The 24,498-nt window shown below is 40.5% G+C and overlaps 2 protein-coding genes and 2 long non-coding RNA genes across 4 annotated transcripts in view; 2 read left to right on the top strand and 2 right to left on the bottom strand.

Moving 5' to 3' along the window:
* slc12a4 (solute carrier family 12 member 4) overlaps positions 1–8,808 on the bottom strand; it is a 34,890-nt gene extending 26,082 nt beyond the window's left edge. The window contains exon 1 of the mRNA XM_013137399.3: positions 8,359–8,808. Coding sequence (XP_012992853.2) covers positions 8,359–8,506 — 148 coding nt within the window. The 5' untranslated portion in view covers positions 8,507–8,808. The remainder of the gene's footprint in view (positions 1–8,358) is intronic.
* On the top strand, positions 513–5,799 carry LOC105023461. Its single transcript, XR_828981.3, has 3 exons — positions 513–613; positions 1,901–2,006; positions 5,483–5,799. It is a non-coding gene; the product is annotated as an uncharacterized LOC105023461 (long non-coding RNA).
* A 9,374-nt stretch (positions 8,809–18,182) lies between the features above and the next one.
* Positions 18,183–19,906, bottom strand: LOC109616361. Its single transcript, XR_002197479.3, has 2 exons — positions 19,822–19,906; positions 18,183–18,827 (listed from the first exon to the last, which is right to left on the bottom strand). It is a non-coding gene; the product is annotated as an uncharacterized LOC109616361 (long non-coding RNA).
* slc6a2 (solute carrier family 6 member 2) overlaps positions 19,852–24,498 on the top strand; it is a 35,756-nt gene continuing 31,109 nt past the window's right edge. The window contains exons 1-4 of the mRNA XM_010892680.4: positions 19,852–20,150; positions 20,606–21,097; positions 22,215–22,346; positions 23,232–23,469. Of these exons, the coding sequence (XP_010890982.1) occupies positions 20,803–21,097; positions 22,215–22,346; positions 23,232–23,469 (665 nt within the window). The 5' untranslated portion in view covers positions 19,852–20,150; positions 20,606–20,802. The remainder of the gene's footprint in view (positions 20,151–20,605; positions 21,098–22,214; positions 22,347–23,231; positions 23,470–24,498) is intronic.

Below are 24,498 nucleotides of genomic sequence, written 5' to 3'. Positions count from 1 at the left end.
AGGGTCAATCTACAATTGTTACAAAACATTATATTATTTTGATCTTTTGTCAATCATTACCACCATAGCTTTGTTTTATAATTAGAGAGTGATTACATTTCTTTAGCTGCCGGCAGAGGGGCCGGCAAATGTGTGGCAAGCTGGCATTTGCCCCAGTACTTTTCCAAGTAGTGTGGCTCCGCCCCACCACTTTCAACGCAGCGGAGTATCGGGGGCATTCAATGTATCTAATATTATAAATGTAAACAAAAAACGTTTCGAAACGAAAAAAAATAATCTGAATTTCTTGCAATTGAACAAGTTGATAACACACTTCTCCAAATTTCAGCCCGTTTACTCTGTTGAATATAACGCACTGCCTCAAACACTGACTGCAACAGGTGAATGCACCTGTCAGTCACAGTGATCTCCTAGCGACAGCCAACTCGGCCCCGGAGGCAGAGCGTCGACCGTGCCTCTCAACAAATCATTGCTTAGTAACGCAGGTAATCGTTAGAATCGAGTCATTTCAGATGGTTACTAGCTACTTTTTTTGCTCACGCTCACCTATCGCCTGCCTCTTAGTCGGGTGAATACGCGAAGTCTGATGACATTTTATTAGTAAATAAACAAGGTATGTCAAACACCCCATCACAATAGAATGATCATATCCATAACTGACAAAACTGTTATTGTTACATATAGTGGCCTTACATTACATTATTAATTAGCTAGCTAAGTATTATTATTTTAAGCTCACTGATAACTACATGTTTGCCACGGGAAAAAGACGAGTACAGATTAAACGATATGCTGCTGTTACCCAAGGCAAAGGCAATTAAGGGACATTAATTAAGTCAGTTTGTTAAATTGAGACTGGTGACGTGGCATTTGTAAAACCTTTCAAAACCTAGTTAGCTAACCGTGTAGATGACTATTCCAGTCGTCTACACGGAAAATATAAATAATTTTGTCCAACCATAACAGATGGATGACGACTAATGCATTTGGATAAGTTGCTAATGAATTCTAGCGCCAACAAAACTAGTGATAGAGTAGGAAATAGTAAGAAGAGTGCAATATGTAGTGACGTGATTAAATATCATCTGATGTATGGAATGGGAATATAATTTTATAAACACCCTTTTGAAGTCAGGTGTTGATCATTTTAATAATTGGATATACAACATTTTGTACATATCTACATAATTGTTACATGCCTTGTCCACCTGGATAAGTGTCTACTGAGTTACTCAAATGTATGTGAATGATTACAATTATCTTTCGTCAACTAAGCATATACGTAGGGCACAAGTTTACCTAACAAGTTGAGGAAAAATGGTCTAGTCCCCGAGAAATGCCCCAATGTCCCAAATTTTGCCCCACCACTTAAGGACTTGTGGTGCCACCTCTGGCTGCCGGCCTTAGATGTTACCGGAAAAAGTGCTGCTTTGTTTTTTGTTGTTTAAATCCCAGATTACCCTTTAAAACGTATGTCGCATCATTTCAGACAACATGCTGTTATTTCTATTATACATTCTTTCTCCGAAATATAAAACAATTAGGGCTGTTAAAGGTCATACATTTTTTTGCTTAATGCCAAATATTTTTGGCGCCATCCGGAGTCAGTGCTTGACTGGAAAGCGGTTTTGTTATTGTCTTTTGCAAAAGCGTACCAGTAACTGTATTGGTGCTTGACTTGTGCTGGAACAGTCAAGAGCGCTTCTTAAGTACTTTTTTTTCAATATTCTGTTGCAATGAAGTGTAGGCATACATTTTGTGAATTGTGTTTACTCACCACTTGTCTGTGAATTCTGCCTAATAGGTTAGTAGGCTACACATCTGTTAGTACATAGCATATGCTGTTCTAAGTTGTGGATAATTGGAGTATCTCTCCTTGCTTCCATGGTCCCTATCCCAGCAAATGAGAAGGCCAGTGCTGCCTCACCTCAGACCCTTTTCTCTAACTGGTACTGAGATGCTGGATGTGTGCAAATCCACATGCTAACTCCTTGCTTTGTAGTAAGGTAAGTTATCATTATTACATTTTTTTGCTAGCCTAAGCTAAGCATTTATGTAGCTGCAAGCTGTTTCCACCAAAACATATTGTAATACAGGAATTAACAAAAAACGTCCATGCTGTGCATAATTTACTGATCTATCCTGATTAATTTTTGTAGATAAACATCTCTAGCTACCTTGACTACCTTATGTCATTGCCTATTATTCAAGTACCCTACCTTTTGCATTTGGTTAACCTTGGAAAACATCTAGGGCTAATAAAGACACAAGTATTTATTTTGGCCAATCGTCACTCAGGAAAGCTACAGTTAGCAGGCCCCAATCTGAACCCCCTTACTGACCACATTTAAGCCTAAACATGAAAGCACAATACTCTGAGAAGGTGTGATTTGGTGTTACATTAAATGCCTGCACTCCCAGCAGCTCACCAGATAAGAGGGACTGATATGTGTTTTATACAGTAGCCAAACATAGCATTTATTGCACTTGGTGCTTTGATCAAGAGCACCATCTTAGGTTATGGTAGAACTACAGCATCAGAGACCAGCAACCTTCTATTTAGATTTACATGGGCTACAAATAGATCCTGCAAGTTATTTCGGTAATTTGAGGTGCAAAATTAAAGGGCCTTGATACACACTGGTCTAATGGACCAACTTGGAAAAAGACAACTCCTGCACTTATTTAAATTCAAGTCAAACACTTAGGGTGGGGTTTAAATTGGTCTTTTCTCCAAGCCTATAATCAGTGACCTTCTGAGCTACTGTAAAAACAGAACATGAAAGTACATAGGAACATAGGGTGGTCATGTCAATTGACCCGTCAAGGGCGTTCATGTCAATCTGACTCATGAACGGTGGTCATGCCAATCTGAGCCACAATGCTCAGCTTCTTCTCATGTCCTAAACAGGCCGAGGGAACCTCAGCATCAACAGAACCCCATAGGCTAGATGTGCTGGACTCTGAAACTGTAACATTTCAGCAATTAAAATGTGTTTTAATCGCTAATGCAAACGAAAGCAAGAAAACGTTAAGGTGCCAGCAATCACTAAAGCTGCTTATCCATGGAAAAACACTTACTCACCCTATTAGCTCCTTAGGAATGAAAGCCTTTTTGCTAAACTTCTCCTTTAATGAACATTTAATACATTAAGTTGTGGAAAAGTCATACAGCTTAGACCTCTACCTCTAGCTTGTGTGGTTAGCTGGCAGAGTTGCTTTTCTGATTAGTAGTTTTCAAAGGAAACGTGCTTGTGTGTGTGTGTGTGTGTGTGTGTGTGTGTGTGTGTGTGTGTGTGTGTGCATACTTGTGTGTATGTATGAGAGCGCATGCATGTACGCAGATTCACACACTTGAATGCCTACACGTGAGCATGTGTATCTGAGTGAGTATTTGTGTATGAGCACTAATCATTTAGCTAAAATAGCTGTCAACACTCGTTCAACTCTCAACGGACACCAGGGTTCACAGCAGACATGATGTTAGCCTGCTAAATGTTGTCATTCAAAACCAAGGTGAGTATACAACTGTAGCTGACAGTTAGGCTGTTCAGGTACATTTGATTGGGTAATACCTTGTCTAATACTTGGTCTAATCCATGATGTATTTGGGCATTTGGTTTCATAATAAACCGTGGTAATGCTGCTAAGAAAGTTTATTATGCGTATATTTATAGTTATATATAGATATATATACTTATGAAGTATACATTCAGTCTATTTATGTCTTTTCATTATAAACAATATGACAGACTGATTTGAGATCTTATGTAATTCGATGGTCTGTGGATAAAAGAAGGGGAGGAGGATTTTGTTGTGACAATTCTGTTCGATACTGTTTTTTCAGACTGACTTTGTGAAAGGAACTGCTTCATTGTTAAACTGAGGTTACATTTTCAGCAAAACTGCAATGTTTGCAATGTTTCACATCCTTCCCATGCTTATTTGTGAGCACCGTCATCAAGTCTCAGTAGTTTTTTCAAGTACACTCTCCATGCTATGGAGATAGTGATGGGGAAAATTACAATTGCATGTTAAGACAATATATTTGATTATTTTGAGTATACTGCAACATTATTTTCTGCTACTTTGCTGTACTGGTACCAAAACTACATTTTGCTTCACTGATTGTTCTAAACTTTATTTTTAAATAAGTTGCCGTTACAGCAGCAGATATGGCGAGCAATGTTTGATGAACATGAAAATGCCAAACCAATCACACCATCAAATTGCAATACATATAGAGAGAGAGTGATAAGAATTGTATTATAGAGTAAGTATAAGGATAATGTGAAATTGTGAGGTCCCTGGTGATTCACAGCCTTATAAAGAAATACATCATGCAGCCACAACATTATGACCACTGACAGGTGAAGTGAATAACACTGCTAATTTCATTATCATGGGCAAGCGTAAGGATCTGAGCGACTTTGACAAGGGCCAAATTATGAGGGCTAGATGACGGGGTCAGAGTAACTCCAAAACTGCAGTCCTTGTGGGGTGTTCCTGTGGGGTGTTCCTGGTCTATCAAAAGTGGTCTAAGGAAGGAAAAGCGGTGAACCGGCGACAGGGTCATGAGCAGGAAAATGGTACAGAGAGAAAGGTGTCAGAACACACAGTGCATCGCAGTTTGTTGCATTATAGGGCTGCGTAGCTGCAGACCAGTTAGGGTGCCCATGCTGACCCCTGTCCACTGCTGAAAACGCCTACAATGGGCACGGGAGAAATGGAAGAAGGTGGCCTGGTCTGATGAATCATGTTTTGTTTTTCAACGAGTGGTTGTCCGAGTGCATGTGCATCACTTATCTGGAGAATACATGGCACCAGGATGCACTATGGGAAGACTGCCAACTGAGGCAGTATGATACTTCGGGCAATGTTCTGCTGGGAAACCTTGGGTCCTGCCATTCATGTGGATGTTACTTTGACGCGTACCACCTACCTGAGCATTGTTGCAGACCATGTGCACCCTTTCATGGCAACTGTATTTCCTGATGGCATTGGCCTCTTTCAGCAGGATAATGCACACTGCCACAAAGCAAAAATGGTTCAGGAATGATTTGAGGAACACAACAACGAGTTCAAGGTGTTGACTTGGCTTCCAAATTCCCCAATTTGGAATCCGGGCTGTTTTGAGGGCAGAAGGGAGACCTACACGATATTAGGCAGGTGGTCTTAATGTTATGGCTGATCAGTGTATTCTGAGGTGCCAAAGGCAAAATCAATTATTAAATTACAGCAATCAAGGAAAATAAAGACAACTATATGCTGAATTAATATTATTCTAAATTTTGAACGACTGAATAATTTTTTAATTCCTCATTCTACAGCATCTTGAGTTACCTAAGAGAAAGATAGTTGAATGGACTCTTCTATTTGAGTATTATCTTCCCTTTACTGTTGCTTTCCTAAAAAGGAAACCCTTGTTTTTTGTCTCAGTAATAGGTTAATAACTCTAGTATTTTTCCCTGATCATCTGCAGCTCAGTGGAGCAGAGGAATGCTGGCCTGCTGTGCTCGGCCGATCACTGTGTGCTAGTTTTGAAGCGTGCTAACGATGGAGAAAGGACAAAGGCATAGAAGGACGGTGTTTAGGGTGATCAAAGAGGGCTACGATTAGAAGATGATTACTGCTGAACACCTAAAGGACAGCAGAGGAGCAGAGAAACACTACAGTACAGAAAAAGGGGATCACAATTAGAAAACACAAAGAGAGGGCAGGCAGATAAAGCAACAGACGAGGATTCCAGTAAATACTTTCTGGATGTTGGTGTGCCAAGGGAAGCTAAGAAATAAAACATTATGCCCTTTTAGGAATGTGTGTTTTTTGTGCATGTTTTACATTTCTGGAGTTCAACTATAATATAATACCTTGACAGTTTCCTGAAGACCTGAATACAGAATGGTTCCCTGTACAGTGCAATGCTTTTGATCAGGGTGCAAAGCATTCTATCAAAACCAGTGTGTTGTAAAAGGAGAGTGCCGTTTGGGACAAAACTTTGAGAACAGTTTGTCTTTCAACAGTAGCTAATACACCATAGCAGCTCACTAAGAGGAGAGGCGATTCATTGTTACTGAGCAATCGAGAGGATCTGGAAAACACAGACAGTCCTGCCCTACATTAAGGACTGCCAACTCCCACTTTAAAATAGCCCTGAGTTGTTGTTACACTACATGTCTCATTTAGACCTAACCCATGGGCTTTGGTACAATGACAACTAACCATAGCCCGATGTGCTGGGATGTGTGTTCCAAAAGGTACCCTATTACCTAGAACAGATCCCTGTACATAGGACATGGTGCTAACAACGTAAAACAGCAGAGTCCACCCATAAAATCATATGTTGTACAGTTCTTAGTACAGGATCTTCACCGTTTTAGATGTATTGGAGAAATGCGTATCCGAAGGTCCTGTCTTGTGAACACCAACACTACAACTCAGTCAGAATGTTCTGCACACCACGCTCAGCGTCCCTTCATTCTCAATTCACAGAGGGAGGGGTTTTCTGTCTCTGGTCTTGGGTTCAAATTAGCAGTCCAGCTGTCCAGAGCCATGCGATCATCACTCACTGTCCCAAATACACACAGAATCTGTTGTCTCTAGTGTGTGTGCGCGTGTGTGTTAATCTCTGTGTGGTCTATCGATAGGCATGTGGATAAAACGGTAGGAATGGACATTATTCACCTGAAGAGAGGAAGGAAGACCAAGCAACACTACTTCTGTTTTGTTGTGTACTGTTCTGTGTGATTTAAGGTCAACTCTGGTCTGTATAGAAGACACGGCTACTAATTCCTACCACAGTATATTAGATTGCAGCAAAGGCAATAATCCTGTGTGAAATGATACTAATGGTGAAGACATTCCCTCAATATGCCCTCACACACATTCACTCAAACACTATTTCATACACACAACTCAGTCGTGCGGGAAATAAATAATGCTGCCTGGTCCGATATTGTGTGGTGGATGATCTGACGGTCAGGCTAAGAACTGACTGGCTCCTAGCTTGCTACCATTCTAGTGGACGATTGCTCTGGTACAATGACCACAGTGTGTAGTCCAGTTCAGACCAGCTCAGCACTGAGCTGGGCTACCAGCCTGGAACACAGTTCGCTCTTTGAATGGCTCTCCCTCCTCTCCTCACCCTTTCCACCCAACTATACCAGACCCACACACATCCGACCGTTGCATCAACCATTATGACCTCTTCTATTACCACACCCCATCCGATTCACCTCCCTACGTTTATATTGGAAACACAATGCGGGGGCCTGAAAATGGAGGGTGAATCGTCATCCCTTTTCATCAAAATGTCTGAACCAAGCTAAAAAGTGAGAGACGTCAGTCATCTGAGAGTGAACAAGGTCACAGGACCAGAAAACCATGCCATATCATTGGCTAAACTAAGGTTGCCTATGAACACTAGTTTTGTTAGCTTTTTCCCCAAATATAGTTGTTTCTTAAAAGAAAGGATGGCAAATGCTACAAAACAACCACTTGTGTCATTATTAAAAGGTCTATCGCCTCTCATTCACACTCCTCTCTTTTCTCTCCTCTCCATCCTCTCTGCCTTGGAGTGGCTAATCCATACTTTTGTACTTCACGTAGAAGCAAAATGAGAATATTCAAGGGAAGGATGAAGGCTAAATGTTATACAGCTTGTATAGCCAGAGAAAAAGAGGCATAAAGAACAGAGGATCACAAAATGTACACTGTAATTTGATTTGTGTCCTGGTCATTCAAATAATGATTAGAAATCAACAGATGTTGTTACACAAAGGGCATTCTTTCATCTTTTGTCTGATGAAACACTTGAGACTTTTCTTGTTAAAGCAGGACTGGTCCCTCCCCACCTTCCCCTGCCAACTGTTTTCCCTTTGTCACCAGAAACAACTGTGGTATGAGAGGGGGATCATGAGGGACTAGTCTCCCGAGTCTGAGCGCGGTTTATAGTCCTACATTTAAGAAGTCCCACTGGCAATACCCCCAGACAGAAAAAGCCCACGGAGGGCTCCTAAAGTGAGACGTCAGAAACACAGGCTAGAAAACTGGAAAGATTAACTGCAGGGTGTAGCAGGTTGAAGAATTGCCATGGTTACCATACAACCAGCTGTTCTGTTCCAACTAGCCTCTTGGACAATGTTAACTATTCCCATGAATTCTTCTTAGGCCACGCTTAAAATAACACACTACTGACAACACTTTATATATTTATAAACACTTATAAACAGATTTAAGTACACAAGGCATGCTCTACACAGATCTAGTTTAAAGAAAGTTAATGAAGAATTGTCTGTTAGCCTATTATTGATGATGGGGGAAAGGGAGGAGAGAGTGGGGAATGTGAGAGAGACTCACCATCAGAGCTAACAGTGTCTAGGTTTCCGGGGTATCCCCCATGTCCTCCCTGTCCTGTATCTCTGTAATCCACCCAGTTAATTCCTTCCAGACTGTCATAGTTAGACGTTGGGCTGTCCTCCACTGGTACCACTGTGAAATGGGGCATGTTTTTATGTGCTGGCTAGCCCGTGTTGCTAATAATCCCCAGTGTCTCCAGATAAGCTTTCAGCAGCTAGCGGTTAGCACTGTCCTCCCAGCCTTGATCAACTTCTAGGCAGTCTGACAGTCCAACTAATCTTAGCAGCATTCCACAACCCTGTGCTCACTTCCTCCGAGAACATTACCATATCATAGCCCCTCCTCCACCAGACCCGACCCTGACTAGGCTGGCCTCTTGGGCTGCTTGTGTGAATGGAAGAGGATTCGACTGTCAGCTCGACTGGTTTACTCAGTCTGGTGGGGAAAAGGACAGGGCTCTGAGTCACGGTCTCTGTCCCACTGTTGTCAGCACTACTGACTCACATACAGTGTACCCAGTGGTCCAACAGCAGGCAGAGAGGAGGAAAACTCTTCACACTGAACTCTGTCACACACACACCCACACACTAACCCAGCCAGACAAACAGTCCTCTGTGTATATTAGTCTTTCCCAAAATGCACGCAGCACATGGAAACGTGGCAGTTCGGAAAAGAATCCAATAACCCACGAGTGTGTATGTGCCTCTATCTGTGTGTCTGTGTGTGTGTGGGGGGAGGCATGTAATACAGCCCCTGTTTTGGCGTAAGCAGAGGAAAATAGGACACAGTGAACTAACCAACTACCCCCTCTTATTCCTACAAACAACATCATGCTGACGTCATCTCAGCCTACGAGGAATACTCAGCAACTTTGTCTGTGTTCTCACTGTTTTCTCCGTATTCTTACTGTTTTGCTTTCTGGCATAATAGCTGTGATACAAGAAAATGTATGTATAATTAAATAAACATGAGCATAATCTTTGCAACAGATCTTCATAGCGTCTTTACCACAATGACCCAACCCAAAACTTCAGTAAGAGACAGCAGATGGAAGAAAAAGGGCATGCCTTCACTTGTCTTCCTGCTCCCCTGCTGAGGGTCCCTTTTTATTTTCCAACCAGAAAACCTCAACCTACTGTATGGTGCTGTAACATTAAAGCCCTCATGGGATACCTTTTATTTATTAAAGATAGGTAGCTAACACAATTTATCTAAGATGTTGAGGAGTCCATTGCATTTGGACTAGCCAAAAGTACATTCAAAATATTGAAACTTTTTAAATATTTGTCTACCTTAGCAATGTCATAGAATTTTGAATCTCCTAAAGAGATATTTAGAGAAAACAGGAGCCACCCACAGTCATTAGCCTCTGTGTTTCTTTTGACCATGCTATGTCTTTGTAATCTGGTTATCCATGGCAGACCAACTTCACGGGGGGGTTGTATTTACAAAGGCACATTTGAGGTTCTATTTGAAGTAATTTTAGGTAATCAACTCACCTCTTTCAGACCCTGTAGAAAACTGTGCCACAGTTGAATGTCACTTACTAATACCAAGGTCAGTACCAAGGCCCTGGGTTCAACTACCGCTGGGGCTGTATGAAGTAAATGTAATCACTCGGAAAGCAGATTGCCTAGTGGTTGTAGCATCTGAAGAGTAGACAGAAGTTTAGTAGATTACATCCTAAACTGGCAAGGTGAAACCTATTCTGTTTTTCAGCAAGACAACCCTAACTGTTCACCGAGACCCCAAAGTGTCCCCCGATAAAGCTTTCCAGTTTGGGTTCAAGGGAGACGTCACATTTCATTTGTGCAAATGACATCAAAAGTTAGATGATTATTTAACCACTGTAAGTCAGTTTGCAGACATTTATACTTTCATTACATTATGTAGTGAAGGTCATGGGTTTGTGTATTTCCTTCTATCTCCTTCTATCTTACTGCAGAATAACCTAAGCTGACCGACTGTTTTCAGCTGAATGTTGACTGTTGAATGACATAGTTTGGGTGGCAACGTGACTTTCTTTCGTAATCCAGACTGTGCTGGCACTGACGCATCTCATACTTTGGCCTGCCTAGTAACAGTAACAATAACAAGTAGCATTGTTCAATTTACAGTTCATTGTCTTTAAATTTAATTCACGGAAAGGTCATCCTATGTTCACACAAAATACACAAATCACAGTAACATGATGCTGTGTGAGAAAGTTTTTTGTTATAGTTTCTGAAGGGCTCTTTAAGTTTGAAACTCTCTGCAACAAATATGTTTTTACTTCGCTACATCCAGCATGACTATATTGTTTTGTCCAAAGTACATCTCTAGTACATTTACCTTTTAATAATATAGCTTACAGTCTTATCCAGAGTGCAATTTTGTTTCCGTACCTATAGTATAGCACTTTATATAATATTTTATAGTTTTTTACAATTATCATTTTCTTTTGTTGAGATGAATTAACTAGGTGGGTTTGATCGGAAGGTAAGGATGATTGAGTGGCCATGATCATACCAGATTACCTGGGTTAACACTCTTACTCTTAAGATATTCTGCTCTTAAGTCCCATGGGATCTTTAGTGACCACCGAGAGTGACCTCCTATTTAATGCCCTTTCCAAATGTCCTTTCCGAAAGATGGCTCCCTACGCAGAGCAATGTCTCCTTCACTGCTTTGGAACATTGGGATTTAGATCAGAAGGAAGACTGTCCCACTCTGGTCCAGCAAACCAATGAGATGTACTACATTAGATATATATTAGAAAAAAGGTTATCCTTTTTAGGTTATTATTCGGCATTCCTTCATGAACTTTGGTATTTGGTGTATCATAGCTCTGTTACCTGTGTCTCTGTCACATGTACCTCTGTTACAAAAACACAAAACATTTATACCTTTATTTATTTATCTTAATAGATGGTTTAATATGCAAACATATGTACAATCCCATTTACTTGTAATTATGTTGTAATGGTAATGCATGAAAATAAAGTTCAATCTAACAATCAGTTGCCTTTGTTTCAGTTTCCAATAAACTTTTCTGGTGGAAAGGCAACAACAACAAAAGATTGAAGAATGATTTCATTAAAAAAAAGTACCACAGAATGAAAAGGGGCCATCTTTTGTAGCCCTCAAACATCTGTTAAGTGACATCTCAACAACTCCCCAGCTAAATCAAACATGCTCTTACCAAGTGAGCTATATAGGACTCCCCAGTTTACCCTGACAGACTTCTCTGGCATTGTGTAATATGATTTTGTCCTGAAAATTCACCTGTTTTGTGTTTACTGTGTGTATACTGCACTGCCTAGCTCTTCAACCTCAGTCCTAGCCCCAGCACCTACACTGACTAGTACTGCCTAGCTCTTCAACCTCAGTCCTAGCCCCAGCACCTACACTGCCTAGCACTGCCTAGCTCTTCAACCTCAGTCCTAGCCCCAGCGCCTACACTGCCTAGCACTGATTAGCTCTTCGACCTCAGTCCTAACTTTCTCACTCACAGTGACACAGTCTTGAGCAAAGAGAGTAGGTAGAGTGGGATATGCAGCTTCCTGGTTGTATATAGACATTCACAGCAGGAAATGACTTGACCAGAGGAGCTGATGGCTCTCCACTACATCTCCTTTGTAAAGCTAATGTTCCATTTCCTCAGTGTAGGCCAGACCTATGAATCAAGGAGAGGTGAAACCACAGGTCCCAGAATGGAGGGGTGTAACTTAGAACTCTGGGGGGTGTAGAGTCTCTTACGCTAGAATGCAGCAATATTGCTATAGTAGAGGACCTTGCAAGACCCTGCTTGACTCTGCCCACAAAGTAAAAAAAAAAAAAAAAAAAACACAAAAACAGCCCTCTTTTAGTGATTTCTGCTTATATGTTTTATTAAACTTAATGTAGGCTGGGGCAGGTTGCCCCTGGAACCGAACTGACTATAGCCCACTCCCCACATTTACACACAACCCTCAACTGGACAAATATAAAATCCCTCCCCACATACAGTGGGGAGAACAAGTGTTTGATACACTGCCGATTTTGCAGGTTTTCCTATTTACAAAGCATGTAGAGGTCTGTAATTTTTATCATAGGTACACCTCAACTGTGAAAGATGAAATCTAAAATCCAGAAAATCACATTGTATGATATTTAAATAATTAATTAGCATTTTATTGCATGACCTAAATATTTGATCACCTACCAACCAGTAAGAATTCTGGCTCTCGCAGACCTGTTAGTTTTTCATCAAGAAGCCCTCCTGTTCTCCACTCATTACCTGTATTAACTGGACCTGTTTGAACTAGTTACCTGTACAAAAGACATCTGTCCACACACTCAAACAGACTCCAACCTCTCCGCAATGGCCAAGACCAGAGAGCTGTGTAAGGAAATCAGGGATAAAATTGTAGACCTGCACAAGGCTGGGATGGGCTACAGGACAATAGGCAAGCAGCTTGGTGAGAAGGCAACAACTGTTGGTGCAATTATTAGAAAATGGAAGAAGTTCAAGATGACGGTCAGTCTCCCTCGGTCTGGGGCTCCATGCAAGATCTCACCTTGTGGGGCATCAATGATCATGAGGAAGGTGAGGGATCAGCCCAGAACTACACGTCAGGACCTGGTCAATGACCTGAAGAGAGCTGGGACCACAGTCTCAAAGAAAACCATTAGTAACACACTACGCTGTCATGGATTAAAATCCTGCAGTGCACGCAATGTCCCCCTGCTCAAGCCAGCGCATGTCCAGGCCCGTCTGAAGTTTGCCAATGACCATCTGGATGATCCAGAGGAGGAATGGGAGAAAGTAATGTGGTCTCATAAGAGAAAAAAATAGCTTTTTGGTCTAAACTCCACTCGCCGTGTTTGGAGGAAGAAGAAGGATGAGTACAACCCCAAGAACACCATCCCAACCGTGAACCATGGAGGTGGAAACATCAATCTTTGGGGATGCTTTTCTGCAAAGGGGACAGGACGACTGCATCCTATTGAGGGGAGGATGGATGGGGCCATGTATTGTGAGATCTTGGCCAACAACCTTCTTCCCTCAGTAAGAGCATTGAAGATGGGTCGTGGCTGGGTCTTCCAGCATGACAACGACCCGAAACACACAGCCAGGGCAACTAAGGAGTGGCTCCGTAAGAAGCATCTCAAGGTCCTGGAGTGGCCTAGCCAGTCTCCAGACATGAACCCAATAGAAAATCTTTGGAGGGAGCTGAAAGTCCGTATTGCCCAGCGACAGCCCCGAAACCTGAAGGATCTGGAGAAGGTCTGTATGGAGGAGTGGGCCAAAATCCCTGCTGCACTGTGTGCAAATTCTGCTCAAGAGCTACAGGAAACGTATGATCTCTGTAACTGCAAACAAAGGTTTCTGTACCAAATATTAAGTTCTGCTTTTCTGATGTATCAAATACTTATGTCATGCAATAAAATGCTAATTAATTACTTAAAAATCATACAATGTGATTTTTTGGATTTTTGTTTTAGATTCCGTCACTCACAGTTGAAGAGTAGCCTATGATAAAAATTACAGACTTCTAAATGCTTTGTAAGTGGGAAAATCGGCAGAATCGGCAGTGTATCAAATACTTGTTTTCCCCACTGTAAACACAACCCTCAAAATGGCACTGAATTTGTTAATGCTTGGTCTAGTTTCAAGTTTCAAAGTTTATTTTTTAAAATGCACCGAATAACACAGCGTCATCCTGCACAATGAAATTCTTGTGACATGGTACCTGACTTCTACATGTTAAGAGTTAAGCAAAAATATAGCAAAAAATAAAGCGATAATAAACATAACTACGTTTTTTCTATGCTCAGTGCACTGTTATCTTTTATGAATTGTTGCACCAATGGGCCAGAACAAATTCCTTGTTTCTTGTGAAACTTACTTGACAATAAACTCTTTCTGATTCTGATTCTATTTTCAGTTCAGTGAATGAATGGTTACAGTGCAAATAGAAGAGAAGCTTCTGGCACCCTCTTTTGGATCAATAAGAAAGTACAGTAAAAAATCATTAACGAATTACGCTTAACACATTTGTACTAAGTCCTTAACAAAGCAGTATTTGAAGTTGGTCCGTTTTATCACTTGAATGTGAAAAACCAACTAGAAGCAATGTGTCTCAAAAGCAAGAATGAGGAGACTACATGTTGATGCAAACTAATAGATGGACAGACAAGAAAGTTTAAATAGGGAATAACTCAGGCACTCTGAAAAGGCACCCATACAAATTTGTAGAGAAAAACGTTTGAAACATTAACTTAAAACATTAATTGCAGATGTTTTCTGGTCTTTTATGCTTATTTTCATACAAGTAGAAAAAATCTTACGTATGGTCAAAGTAAATCTAAAAGTCAATAGTAGTTACTCCATGTCACAACTATGAGTTCATATTATGTAACTATTTTTAACCTGTAGATAAATAATAATGTTGGTTCTAGTTCCACTTCTCACCGTTCTTCACAACAACTGCAATTGGCCAGATGCGCAATGTTAAAGTAACCACAAGATGGAAGCATTTGCATACACTTCATCATGGCCAAATCCACTTATGTGTTAGGGAAGGGTTTACTGGATAACATTGGTTCTCTATTTTACTTCTTTATAGCTGACAAATTGAACCTACAATGCTGTGATAAAGTATTTGCCCCTTTTTCTTTATGTTGCCTATTTTTTTTATATTCATTGTTATCAGATTTTCAACCAAATCTAAATGTTACATTTGGAACCTCATTAAACAAGTAACAGAAAATAACATTTGTAAACTTTAAACTCAGCTCATGGATGGACGGCCAAACATTTCCCTTTTACAATTATCTGATCAATAGCATAAATCATAGATTGTTCAATTATGACAAGTTGTCTAGGTCCTGAATTATGCCCTTTGATATGGGGTGAATACTGTGGAATGCCAGAAACAATGGGACATCCAAAACGCTGCACTTCGGACTGATCTGTCCATAGAACATCCTTCCAGGAGTCTTTGTCCAGGTGTTTCGGCAAACCTCCACTTGTGCCTGTGAAAGTGTACTTTTTCGAATCATCCTTTCATCCTAACAATAACCCAGGCAATATCCATCTCAATGTGTTCCCCTGTCCTTGTGTTCTTACTGGGAACCCACTGCAGAAGCTCATAAAAATACCTGCAAGGAACAACCCTATACAACCCTTTAGCCTCCAGCTGTTACTCTACCATATGTTTGTCTGGATCAAAGCGTCCACTAAATGATTAGATTGAAAATGTACACTCATTCTCTCGCTCTCTCTTACACACAAACTCACAGGCATGCATGTTTTCACGCTTACACACACAAACACCCAGAGCAATGATGGGAACAAGACACTTAATTAAAAGCCTGCTGTTAGGCAGACCGTGATTACCATCTGTGATTTTCAACCTTCAATTTCTTTTAACCTTTTCAAACGTACAGAGCCCATTTCATTTTTATCACAATTGATGAGATGGCATAGAAATCAATTAAGTCACTTTGTTGTCCTGTCTTGGTTTGTTTTTTTCTCTCGTTTTGTTCACACTGTTTGTTCTGCATCACTCTCAATATTGCGGTATCCATTCAAAACCTACCCGAGGGTAAACCTGTCAGGTTAGATTGCAGGCGATCAGTGTTTGTAATCGGGTTTGAACTCCTATCCTGCAGAAATGTGACTGGTCATTGGGGCTGTGGCTGTAGAGAGCGGTCAGACAGATGAGAGGCCTCAGTGCAGAGCCATAAGGAAAGGTCATTCCTTACAGCGGGAAAAGGCTAATTGACAAGCTGCAATTGAATGGCTTTTATTTATCTTAGCAGGCAGGTAGTCGAAGTCAGAGGGGTGGGTTCTCATTGGCACAGAAAGCTCCGGAATATAAACAACAAACACTGATATACATGTGTTTCATGCTTATCTTACTTGTAGAGCATCCCATTTAGATTACATGTAGAGAGAGGGTCTCAATGAAGGTCAGTGGGTGGTATTTGCTGTAATGTAGCGGGACCCGCCTTTGTAAGGAACCTTGTATTTTTCTGAGCCACTGTACACAGATGATGCATGTGTTGATCTTCAATATATACTTCAACATAATGCAAATAACTGTTGCACTTCGGACATTTAGATTTGCCTTCCTCCCAGATTATTTCCAGAATGCAAACACATTCTGAGTGTACTAATAAGTCCCATAAACCAATGGGTAGGGTTAAAGCCAGCCTAAATCCTTTTAGTCACATGAACTGTATCTAGGATGGGTGTTTCTAGAAACTGAGTCAGACTGAATGTACATAGCAATCACTGGAGCAGTGGAATTTAATTCAAAGTGATTAATCAGTCCCTGCACATATACTATACCATCACACAGAGTTCCTCACCCGCTGTGAGGCATTTCACATAGAGGCCTGACATCTGTATGGTTTAGGTGCCCTCCAAGCTGACAGTCCTTCACTCGTGGCTGTAGCATAGCTGACCATGGCACCAGTTTACTGTTCAGCCTTCTAAGAGTTAGGGAGTGTCTCCACATTGTTAACACTTCCTGGATTATCTGATTTCTTATAACAGTCAGATTACACCTTACATGTTGATTTTTTTATATATATTAACTTTTTGAAAGTTTTCCAGGAAGTTTCTAGGTAAAAAATAAAGAGAGAAAGCTTTAAACAACAACTGCAGACTAACTGCTAATTTGGTCCTGTTTCAAAATCAATAGTGGTTGGCTTCTAAGGTTTTTAGAGTGTCACTGATTTGGCTTATTGATTGGTTAGTTGAAATTGTCAGTTGACTGATGGGAAATTATTAGTGCATGTGATTGATGATATTATTTGATTGATTTTCTTTTTCTCCAGCTTTTGAGAAATCTATTAATTAGGCTTTACACCGGTCTATCAATCAAACCATCTTTTCTCTGTGCTGCCAACTAGCATTCCAGCAATCAATAAGCTCTGGTTCAGATCATTTACACAGCTGATCCCATGTCACTACAAATTACTTTCGTGAATATCTGATTGCAGATTAATTTGTGTGTCTCATAAGCGCTTAAACTGGATGAAAAGTCCTAACAATAATTATTGATTGATCACATAACAGCGGTGGCAAAAAACGTTTCTCATTCTATGGGTTCCTTCTCTTTTCATCTGTGGGTCACACTGAAAGGCTGACAGGCACAAAGAATATGAGTGGAGGATTTCTAACATGTACGTATAGAAATGCGTAATGCTTGTGACTGGGCGTTAAAAAAGGCAACATAAGAAGCCCCTAAGGAGTCTAATTTTACCTGACCACCAGGGTCTTCTCTTGGTATGATAGTTAGTCTTAGTCAGCCAGTCTATTACTGATGCAGATGGTGAAATGCCCTAGATAAAAGATGTCCTGTGAGAATAAGAGAGCTCCATGCTGTGATAAAGACAGCTTTCTTAGTTTGGTTGTCATTGTAAAAAGAAATACAGGAATACAGGAAATATGACTTGGGTACAGCTAGGTCTCGTCTGGCACAGTGTGTACTTCTGTCGATCAGGTATCTAAATTATAAAATGTGGTGACACTATATGATGACATTACAGTTTTAAAGTGTATTTTCTTTCATGTATATTTAGCCTTTCTATACTTTTTTGGATGGAAACATGGACAAAGATGGAGAGATATTTTCTGAAAGGGCGTTGGCTGGTTTTAAACCAGCAGCAGTATGCACACTCCAGGCAGTGGTGGAGGCAGTGGTGCAGGCAGTGGAGGCAGTGGTGCAGGCAGTGGAGGTAGTGGTGGAGGCAGTGGAGGCAGTGGTGGAGGCAATGATGGAGGCTACTGGACCATCCGAGGCCATAGAACATGTGCTATGGTGTGAAATAAATCACACACGTGAATAAAATTTAAAACCTTTTATTTATAAATCAAATACAAAATGTTCTGTAAACAAATTACCACATTGAATTTCATTGGTCACACAACCCATGGTGAAATGAGTTTGTGAAAACGTTCTATAAACAAGATGTACAAAACAAGATGTACAAATCCAAACCAGACACCTACTGTGGGTTCTTTTACAGTCTTACAGTACTATAGCCCCTACTATAACCCATTCATATTACAAGAGTGAAAATCAACTTGAATGCCGTAGGCCTTTGGTAGTGTTTATTACAAAACATAAGTCAACCTGGGTGTAACAGAAACCCCTGACTTGTATCATTTTAAAACATACTGAAAACATTCTAGAGTACAGTGACCTGCGTATCTTGGCTCACACAATCCGGGTTCACTTGGGCTTGGCTGACCCTGAATGTCCAGGCAGAGATGGACCTGTTTCTGCTCTTTTCAGGGTTAAGCGGTGGGGTGGTCCACCGATGGCATGACAAGTCCGGGAGATGGGAGTGTTGCGGACAGTGCGCACAGGGGTCCGTGGCTGGCTGTGACCCGAGAGGAGCCCGGGCCTTTCTGGACTGCTGTAAGAGACATGACATGTCTCATCAGCATCATCTGATCTGAGGTCAGAATCGAGCTGGTCCAAGAAGAACTGAAGCCCCAGGGCAGAGGAAGGAAAGAGGGAAAAACTTTCATTCAACAAAAAAAAAGCTAGCTTAATACATTGATGTCAATACAAATTCACATTGTGTATGTACAGTTCTTGGTTAGTGCTTATGTTTCCATTATTCATCTTTATACAACATTGGGAAAGTCTTTTTTATTTTATCAGGGCTAAATCGGAATTGCTATTTCCATTAGTGAAAACATTATTTTTTGTAACATATTTTGTAGTTATCCCATTTAGATTTGTTGATGGAACATAGTGCATGTGTCACCAGGGTTGTGGGTTTGATTTCCATTGTGGGCCAGTACCAAAAGTTTTATGCACTCACTAAAGTTGATCTCGAAAAAAATGCAAATTTGAAATAACTTAAAAGATCCTGAGGTCACCTGTTCTAATGTACCTTCACAGAATACATCCATATTCCAACAGAGGAAAACACCGCTAGTAACATATACCCCCCCCCCCCCCTATAGGTTTCACCTGGTTCTTTCCTTTACCATCACTTCAATTATTTTATCGTCAACAACAAAAACGCCCCAAAACAGCCCATTTAGGTTTCATAAGAGAAGTCTGGAAAGCACTGGAGAGCTTTAAAGGGACATTCATTGACTTTAATGGGATGAACTGATCAGCCATATCTAATAGAAATCGTTGCCTATGGCAAAAGCTGGTGTGCAATTTAATTACAAATGGAACACAATGCTTTTACTGCTTCTTAGAAAACTGTAATTAAATCTATTTAGTTGAGAGAAGAAACAGATAAATAAAGTCAAAATCAAAACATTTCCTGAAAAAAGTTGTATTTACTTTCTAGCCTATAGGTAAATATTTTGTTGTTGAAATAGGACAGGTTAAAAATACAGCAAGAGACCACTCAAATTATTTCAAATAAAATGTAATGGCATTTATTTTCTAAAGTTTAGCTTATCTTATAAAAACAGTCTATAGTAACTAACCTAAATCAATAAACTTCATTTACCACGGACTAACTTGAGCACGTGTAGATCAGCCTTGGACGGGTGCAGCAGGCTTTTCGCGATGCGAGTCCGTGCGCGCATGTCCGGTTGGTGCGCACCTCACCCCATCCGCGGCGGTGCACGCTCCAAAGTGAAGACAGTAGGGAAAAAAATGTAAACTACAATATATCACGTGAAGAGAGAGGTCCTCGATTTAAAAGCTCTGAACTTATATCTTCTCACTCTCCTACGAAGGCGAGTCTTAAAGTTCCATTAGAATGGGCAGTCTTTCCTCAGACCCTGCAGAACGATAGCAACCACAGGTCATGGAGTGGTGTCCGCAGCTTCTCAAGTATGGACCAATCGACGCTCCTCATCTACTTATATTGGCTTTAGCGTGCTTTATTGACGATAGTCTACTTTAGGCTTAATCAGTGACTATTGAAAATGTTACTTGTTGTGTATTGCTTATTGTTAATTTGTATTGCCAATATCTTTTGAGAAAATGCGCAATGGGGGTTATGGAATTGTATATTCTATTACGTCCACCCATTTTATTTAAAAATGTTGAAGTATTTTATCAATGGCTAGTTGCATGGCTAGTTTATATAGGCAGTATAGTATCAGCTATATGACTTAATAGCATATAAGATAATGCAAGCTGTAAAACATACGATGTTACTGGAACATTAAATACTTTTTTAAATCCTAGAAATGTACGCAGTCCCCTTCTGCACACAATTTAAAGAAACTTTTCATAACTATTTTCACCATGCAAACTTCTAAGTGTCCTTTTTACTTCTTTAGCCGATGAATGCGGTGGATTCCACTGGAGATCGCCGAGAGAATAGTCGCTTATGTGGAGTTTGCTTTTCCACGCTAGCGGGACTCAAGTCGTCTTCACCGACCACCGCAGCGCGAGCATCATCTCCGCAACCCACGTTTCCTCTGGGCGGTGAGAGCACGAGGCCGCCGGCGAGCTTCAAACTGTCAGCGGTGAGAAGATGAACATCCAAGTGCTGCCAGACCATTTGTCATCCGTTGCCCCGCTAAAACCCTGCAATGTCGAGAAGAAGGATGTTGAACTGATTTTGGTGAAGGATCAGAATGGGGTCCAATATACCAGTTCGGCCATCATTTCCACCCCCGGCCCGCACGTCCCCAACTGTAACGGCGAGGATTTGGAGGAGAGGGAAACATGGGGCAAAAAAATTGACTTTCTCCTCTCGGTCATTGGCTTTGCAGTGGACTTGGCCAACGTCTGGAGATTCCCTTACCTCTGCTACAAAAATGGAGGAGGTGAGTAAACTGTTTAGCTTTTAGCTAACTGTTAAAACTTTCCTGTGATAGAACTTTCTCAGTGAGAAATATCCATTTGGTTGGTGTGTATGCTGTTATACCAGTCAGTTAATAGTATTGTGCCAACCAATTTTTTTGTAATCACTAAATATCCTTTTTTTTGTTAATTATACATTTTTGCCATGAGCCTTTGGTTGTAAGAGGAAATAAGAAATGACTAATTGCATTAATTCCTTTGTGTCAGTGTGTTTGTTTGAGCTTGGTGCAAATGAATTAAGTCAATCAACTGCATTATACAAGACCCAGAACAAATCAGTAGTTCGCACAAAGTACTTTACAGACACCAAGCCTAAAATATTAAGGAGCAAGTAGAGAAGATTCCGAACAGAAGCACAGTTGCTAGGAAAAACTCACCATTAAAATGTCAAGGTTATTTGCAGTGTATGTATAACAGGCCAGATCATTCTTAGTGTCTCAGAAGTTATACAGCATTTTATCGTTAACAATTATTTATGCTGGAACAAGTGACCGAATCCTTTTTAGTGTATGTATTTGTTTGATTAGAGGAGTTCTGGAAAACAACTTATCCTGTGTCAGGTGCCTCATAACATTTACGTTTGCGTTAATGACAACCAAACCAAAGCAAAGTCTGCCGCTACAGACTTATAGAAATAGCTGGTTGTAGTAACGGTGTACTGCCGTAGTTAACTAGTATAAATCCTGTCCCCCTTTATCAGGGGTAAAATTCAAATCACTTCACATAGTGAAGATGTTTATTATTTATTCCAGTGAGTGTTGTGTCCTGCCTGCTTCATGTGGCCTGTTCATTTAGTGAAAGGCAGTTTTCACAATGCTTAGCTGTTTGTTATAATGTGGAATGCAGTATATTGCCAGTTATGCTAGTTATACTTGATTCTAGGAACATTTCATTGTTCCTGAATTCACTGGAACATACTAAGCTATGAAGCGGGGGACAGTAACTGCCTGTCCTTGGAAAATCCATTGATGTCTGTGTCATGCTATTTTTATTTTTATATCATATAAACACAAATTGAAACAGTTCCTGGAAGGACCATGTTCAAATACATTGTTTTTGTGGTTTTTGATGTGATCTTAGGTGCCTTTCTGATCCCTTACATTCTGTTCCTGGTGATTGCCGGGATGCCTCTGTTCTACATGGAACTAGCCCTAGGACAGTACAACAGAGAAGGGGCGGCCACTGTCTGGAAGATCTGCCCTGTTTTTAAAGGTGAGTGTACCCAATTAACCATTGCCTGACTCTTTTTATCCCTGTTCTCACTCCTTTCCCTCCACCTTTCTTAAAGCATTGGCCAGGGCAGAGAGGCAGTGGAGATGTGGTTGTTTGGAAGGGTCCAGTAAATGCCAAAACAAAGTTTTAAGACAATAGACAGTTGGTCGCACTTTATAAACATATGATTGGCATTTGAATGAAAACAAATGGACAAATAAGGGCATGTTTGTCTTTTAGTTTTCCTTTCCGAGAGACCTATCAGTGCGGCATACTGTTAGAGCAAACAGTGGCATTGGAACCAATCATGAAAAAAATTTAACAAGAATTTTAAGGTCAAAAACTTGATTTATTTACAGTCTTTTACATATTAATCTTGTTGTATATTGTTGTTATTAAAAAGTATTTTTTATATAAATATTGGAGAGTTATATATATATATATATATATATATATATATATATATATATATATATATATATATATATATAATAATGAAGTTACATTATAGCCTGCACTGCATGTGTAAAAAAAGCCAGTAGAGTATATAAGGGTTTATACCAATGTTAAACTGGTTAGTTTATCTTCTCTGCTCTGATGGTAGATTTACGTCACATTTTGTAGAAATAATACAATAAATTGTAAAATATCCGGGTGAATCATATTTCCTCAAGTTCCTTTCTTAAATATTTCCAGCAACTCTTTCACTGCTGTGCACGATTTTCAGTTGAATCTCATGGCCATGTCTTGTTAATACTTGCCACATAATCAGGTTTACTGTACATAAAAAGTTATGAAATATGCAGAGGTAGCAGCTCCCAAACACTGTAACCCTCTAACCCCGCCAACACAAACACTCCCTAAGTCTTTCTCCCCCTCCCTCAGGTGTGGGCTACACTGTGATCATCATAGCGTTGTATGTGGGGTTCTACTACAACGTCATCATAGCCTGGTCCCTACACTACTTGTTTTCTTCAATGACCAGTGAGCTGCCCTGGCTCAAGTGCGGCAATGTCTGGAACGATGTCAACTGCACAATCCCCATAGTACAAAACAGGACCTTCCTGGGAAATGGGACGTCTTATGCCAAGTACAAAATGACTCCAGCTGCACAGTACTATGAGTGAGTACCTTTGAGTCCTGCTCTGTTCTGTCCTGTCCGGCTATATGAATACAGTGAGTACTGTGTGCTTCATGGGTGAGTGCACTGGGTTCGGTTCTGTTCCTGTTCTATGACTGAGTAACCTGGGTCTGGTCTTGCTTTTGACCAGTCCCTGACTTGAGCCTCTGACGTGTGTCCTGTGTGTGACGGTCAACTGTCGTAGTGTGTGAAAGTCGTCAAACCTTTAACACAGGTCTCGGAACAAAAGAGGGGGCTTACAGAGCCAAATATCAACAACGGTATCAACTGAAATATCTTGTGTTGTCCAGCGGTCAAAGCCACTGTCTCTACTACACATGTACTTCTATAGCATGGGTGGAAATTCAGCCTACTGTTCTTTCAGCAAAAATGCTGTCCTCTATCGTGTACCACTTTCCTGCATACACTTCCCGAAAAATCTTGACATTTATTATTTTCATTGTAGACACAATGTGTTATAAGTAAGCCTTGCCTTTCAAACAAGCCACATCAGAAGAATCACTTTGTAAAGTGTTTAGAGGGAACATGGGAGAGTGAGCATTAACAGGGCAAGACCAGAATTAAGAAAGCTCATCTTGGTGGCATATTCACAGCATTGCAACGGTACTGACCAACTGAAGCTCTAGAATTAGGATTCTCTCTTAGAACCCACAGGGGATGGTAGCGTGGCAATCGATATGTTGGCTTGATAATTAGAAAGTAGTTTCACTCAGCACCTGTCCTGAAAATGATACTTTCTTTAAACACTGACTTGATGTTTTAGTTTAAATGTACCACCAGGTAAGCCAGATAAACTGGAATTTAAAGATATGTGCATACATCAACTTAATGAGCCCCTATCTGTTGATTGCCAGAGAAATTCATATAGCTACAGGTATAATAGACAAACAGGTCTACCTGGCACCACTAAACAGTCCATTGATTTTAGTGGTGTGATGGTAAGCCTAATTCATACAGTCATACTAGTCAACATTCTTCATCCAAATGAAATGCCCCCAGCTGATGTGAGCA

This window comes from Esox lucius, chromosome 2 (assembly GCF_011004845.1).
Source record: "Esox lucius isolate fEsoLuc1 chromosome 2, fEsoLuc1.pri, whole genome shotgun sequence".
NCBI classification, from domain to species: Eukaryota; Metazoa; Chordata; class Actinopteri; order Esociformes; family Esocidae; genus Esox; species Esox lucius.
The sequence above is the reverse complement of the archived record's forward strand: the minus strand, read 5'-3'. Positions and strand labels throughout refer to the sequence as shown.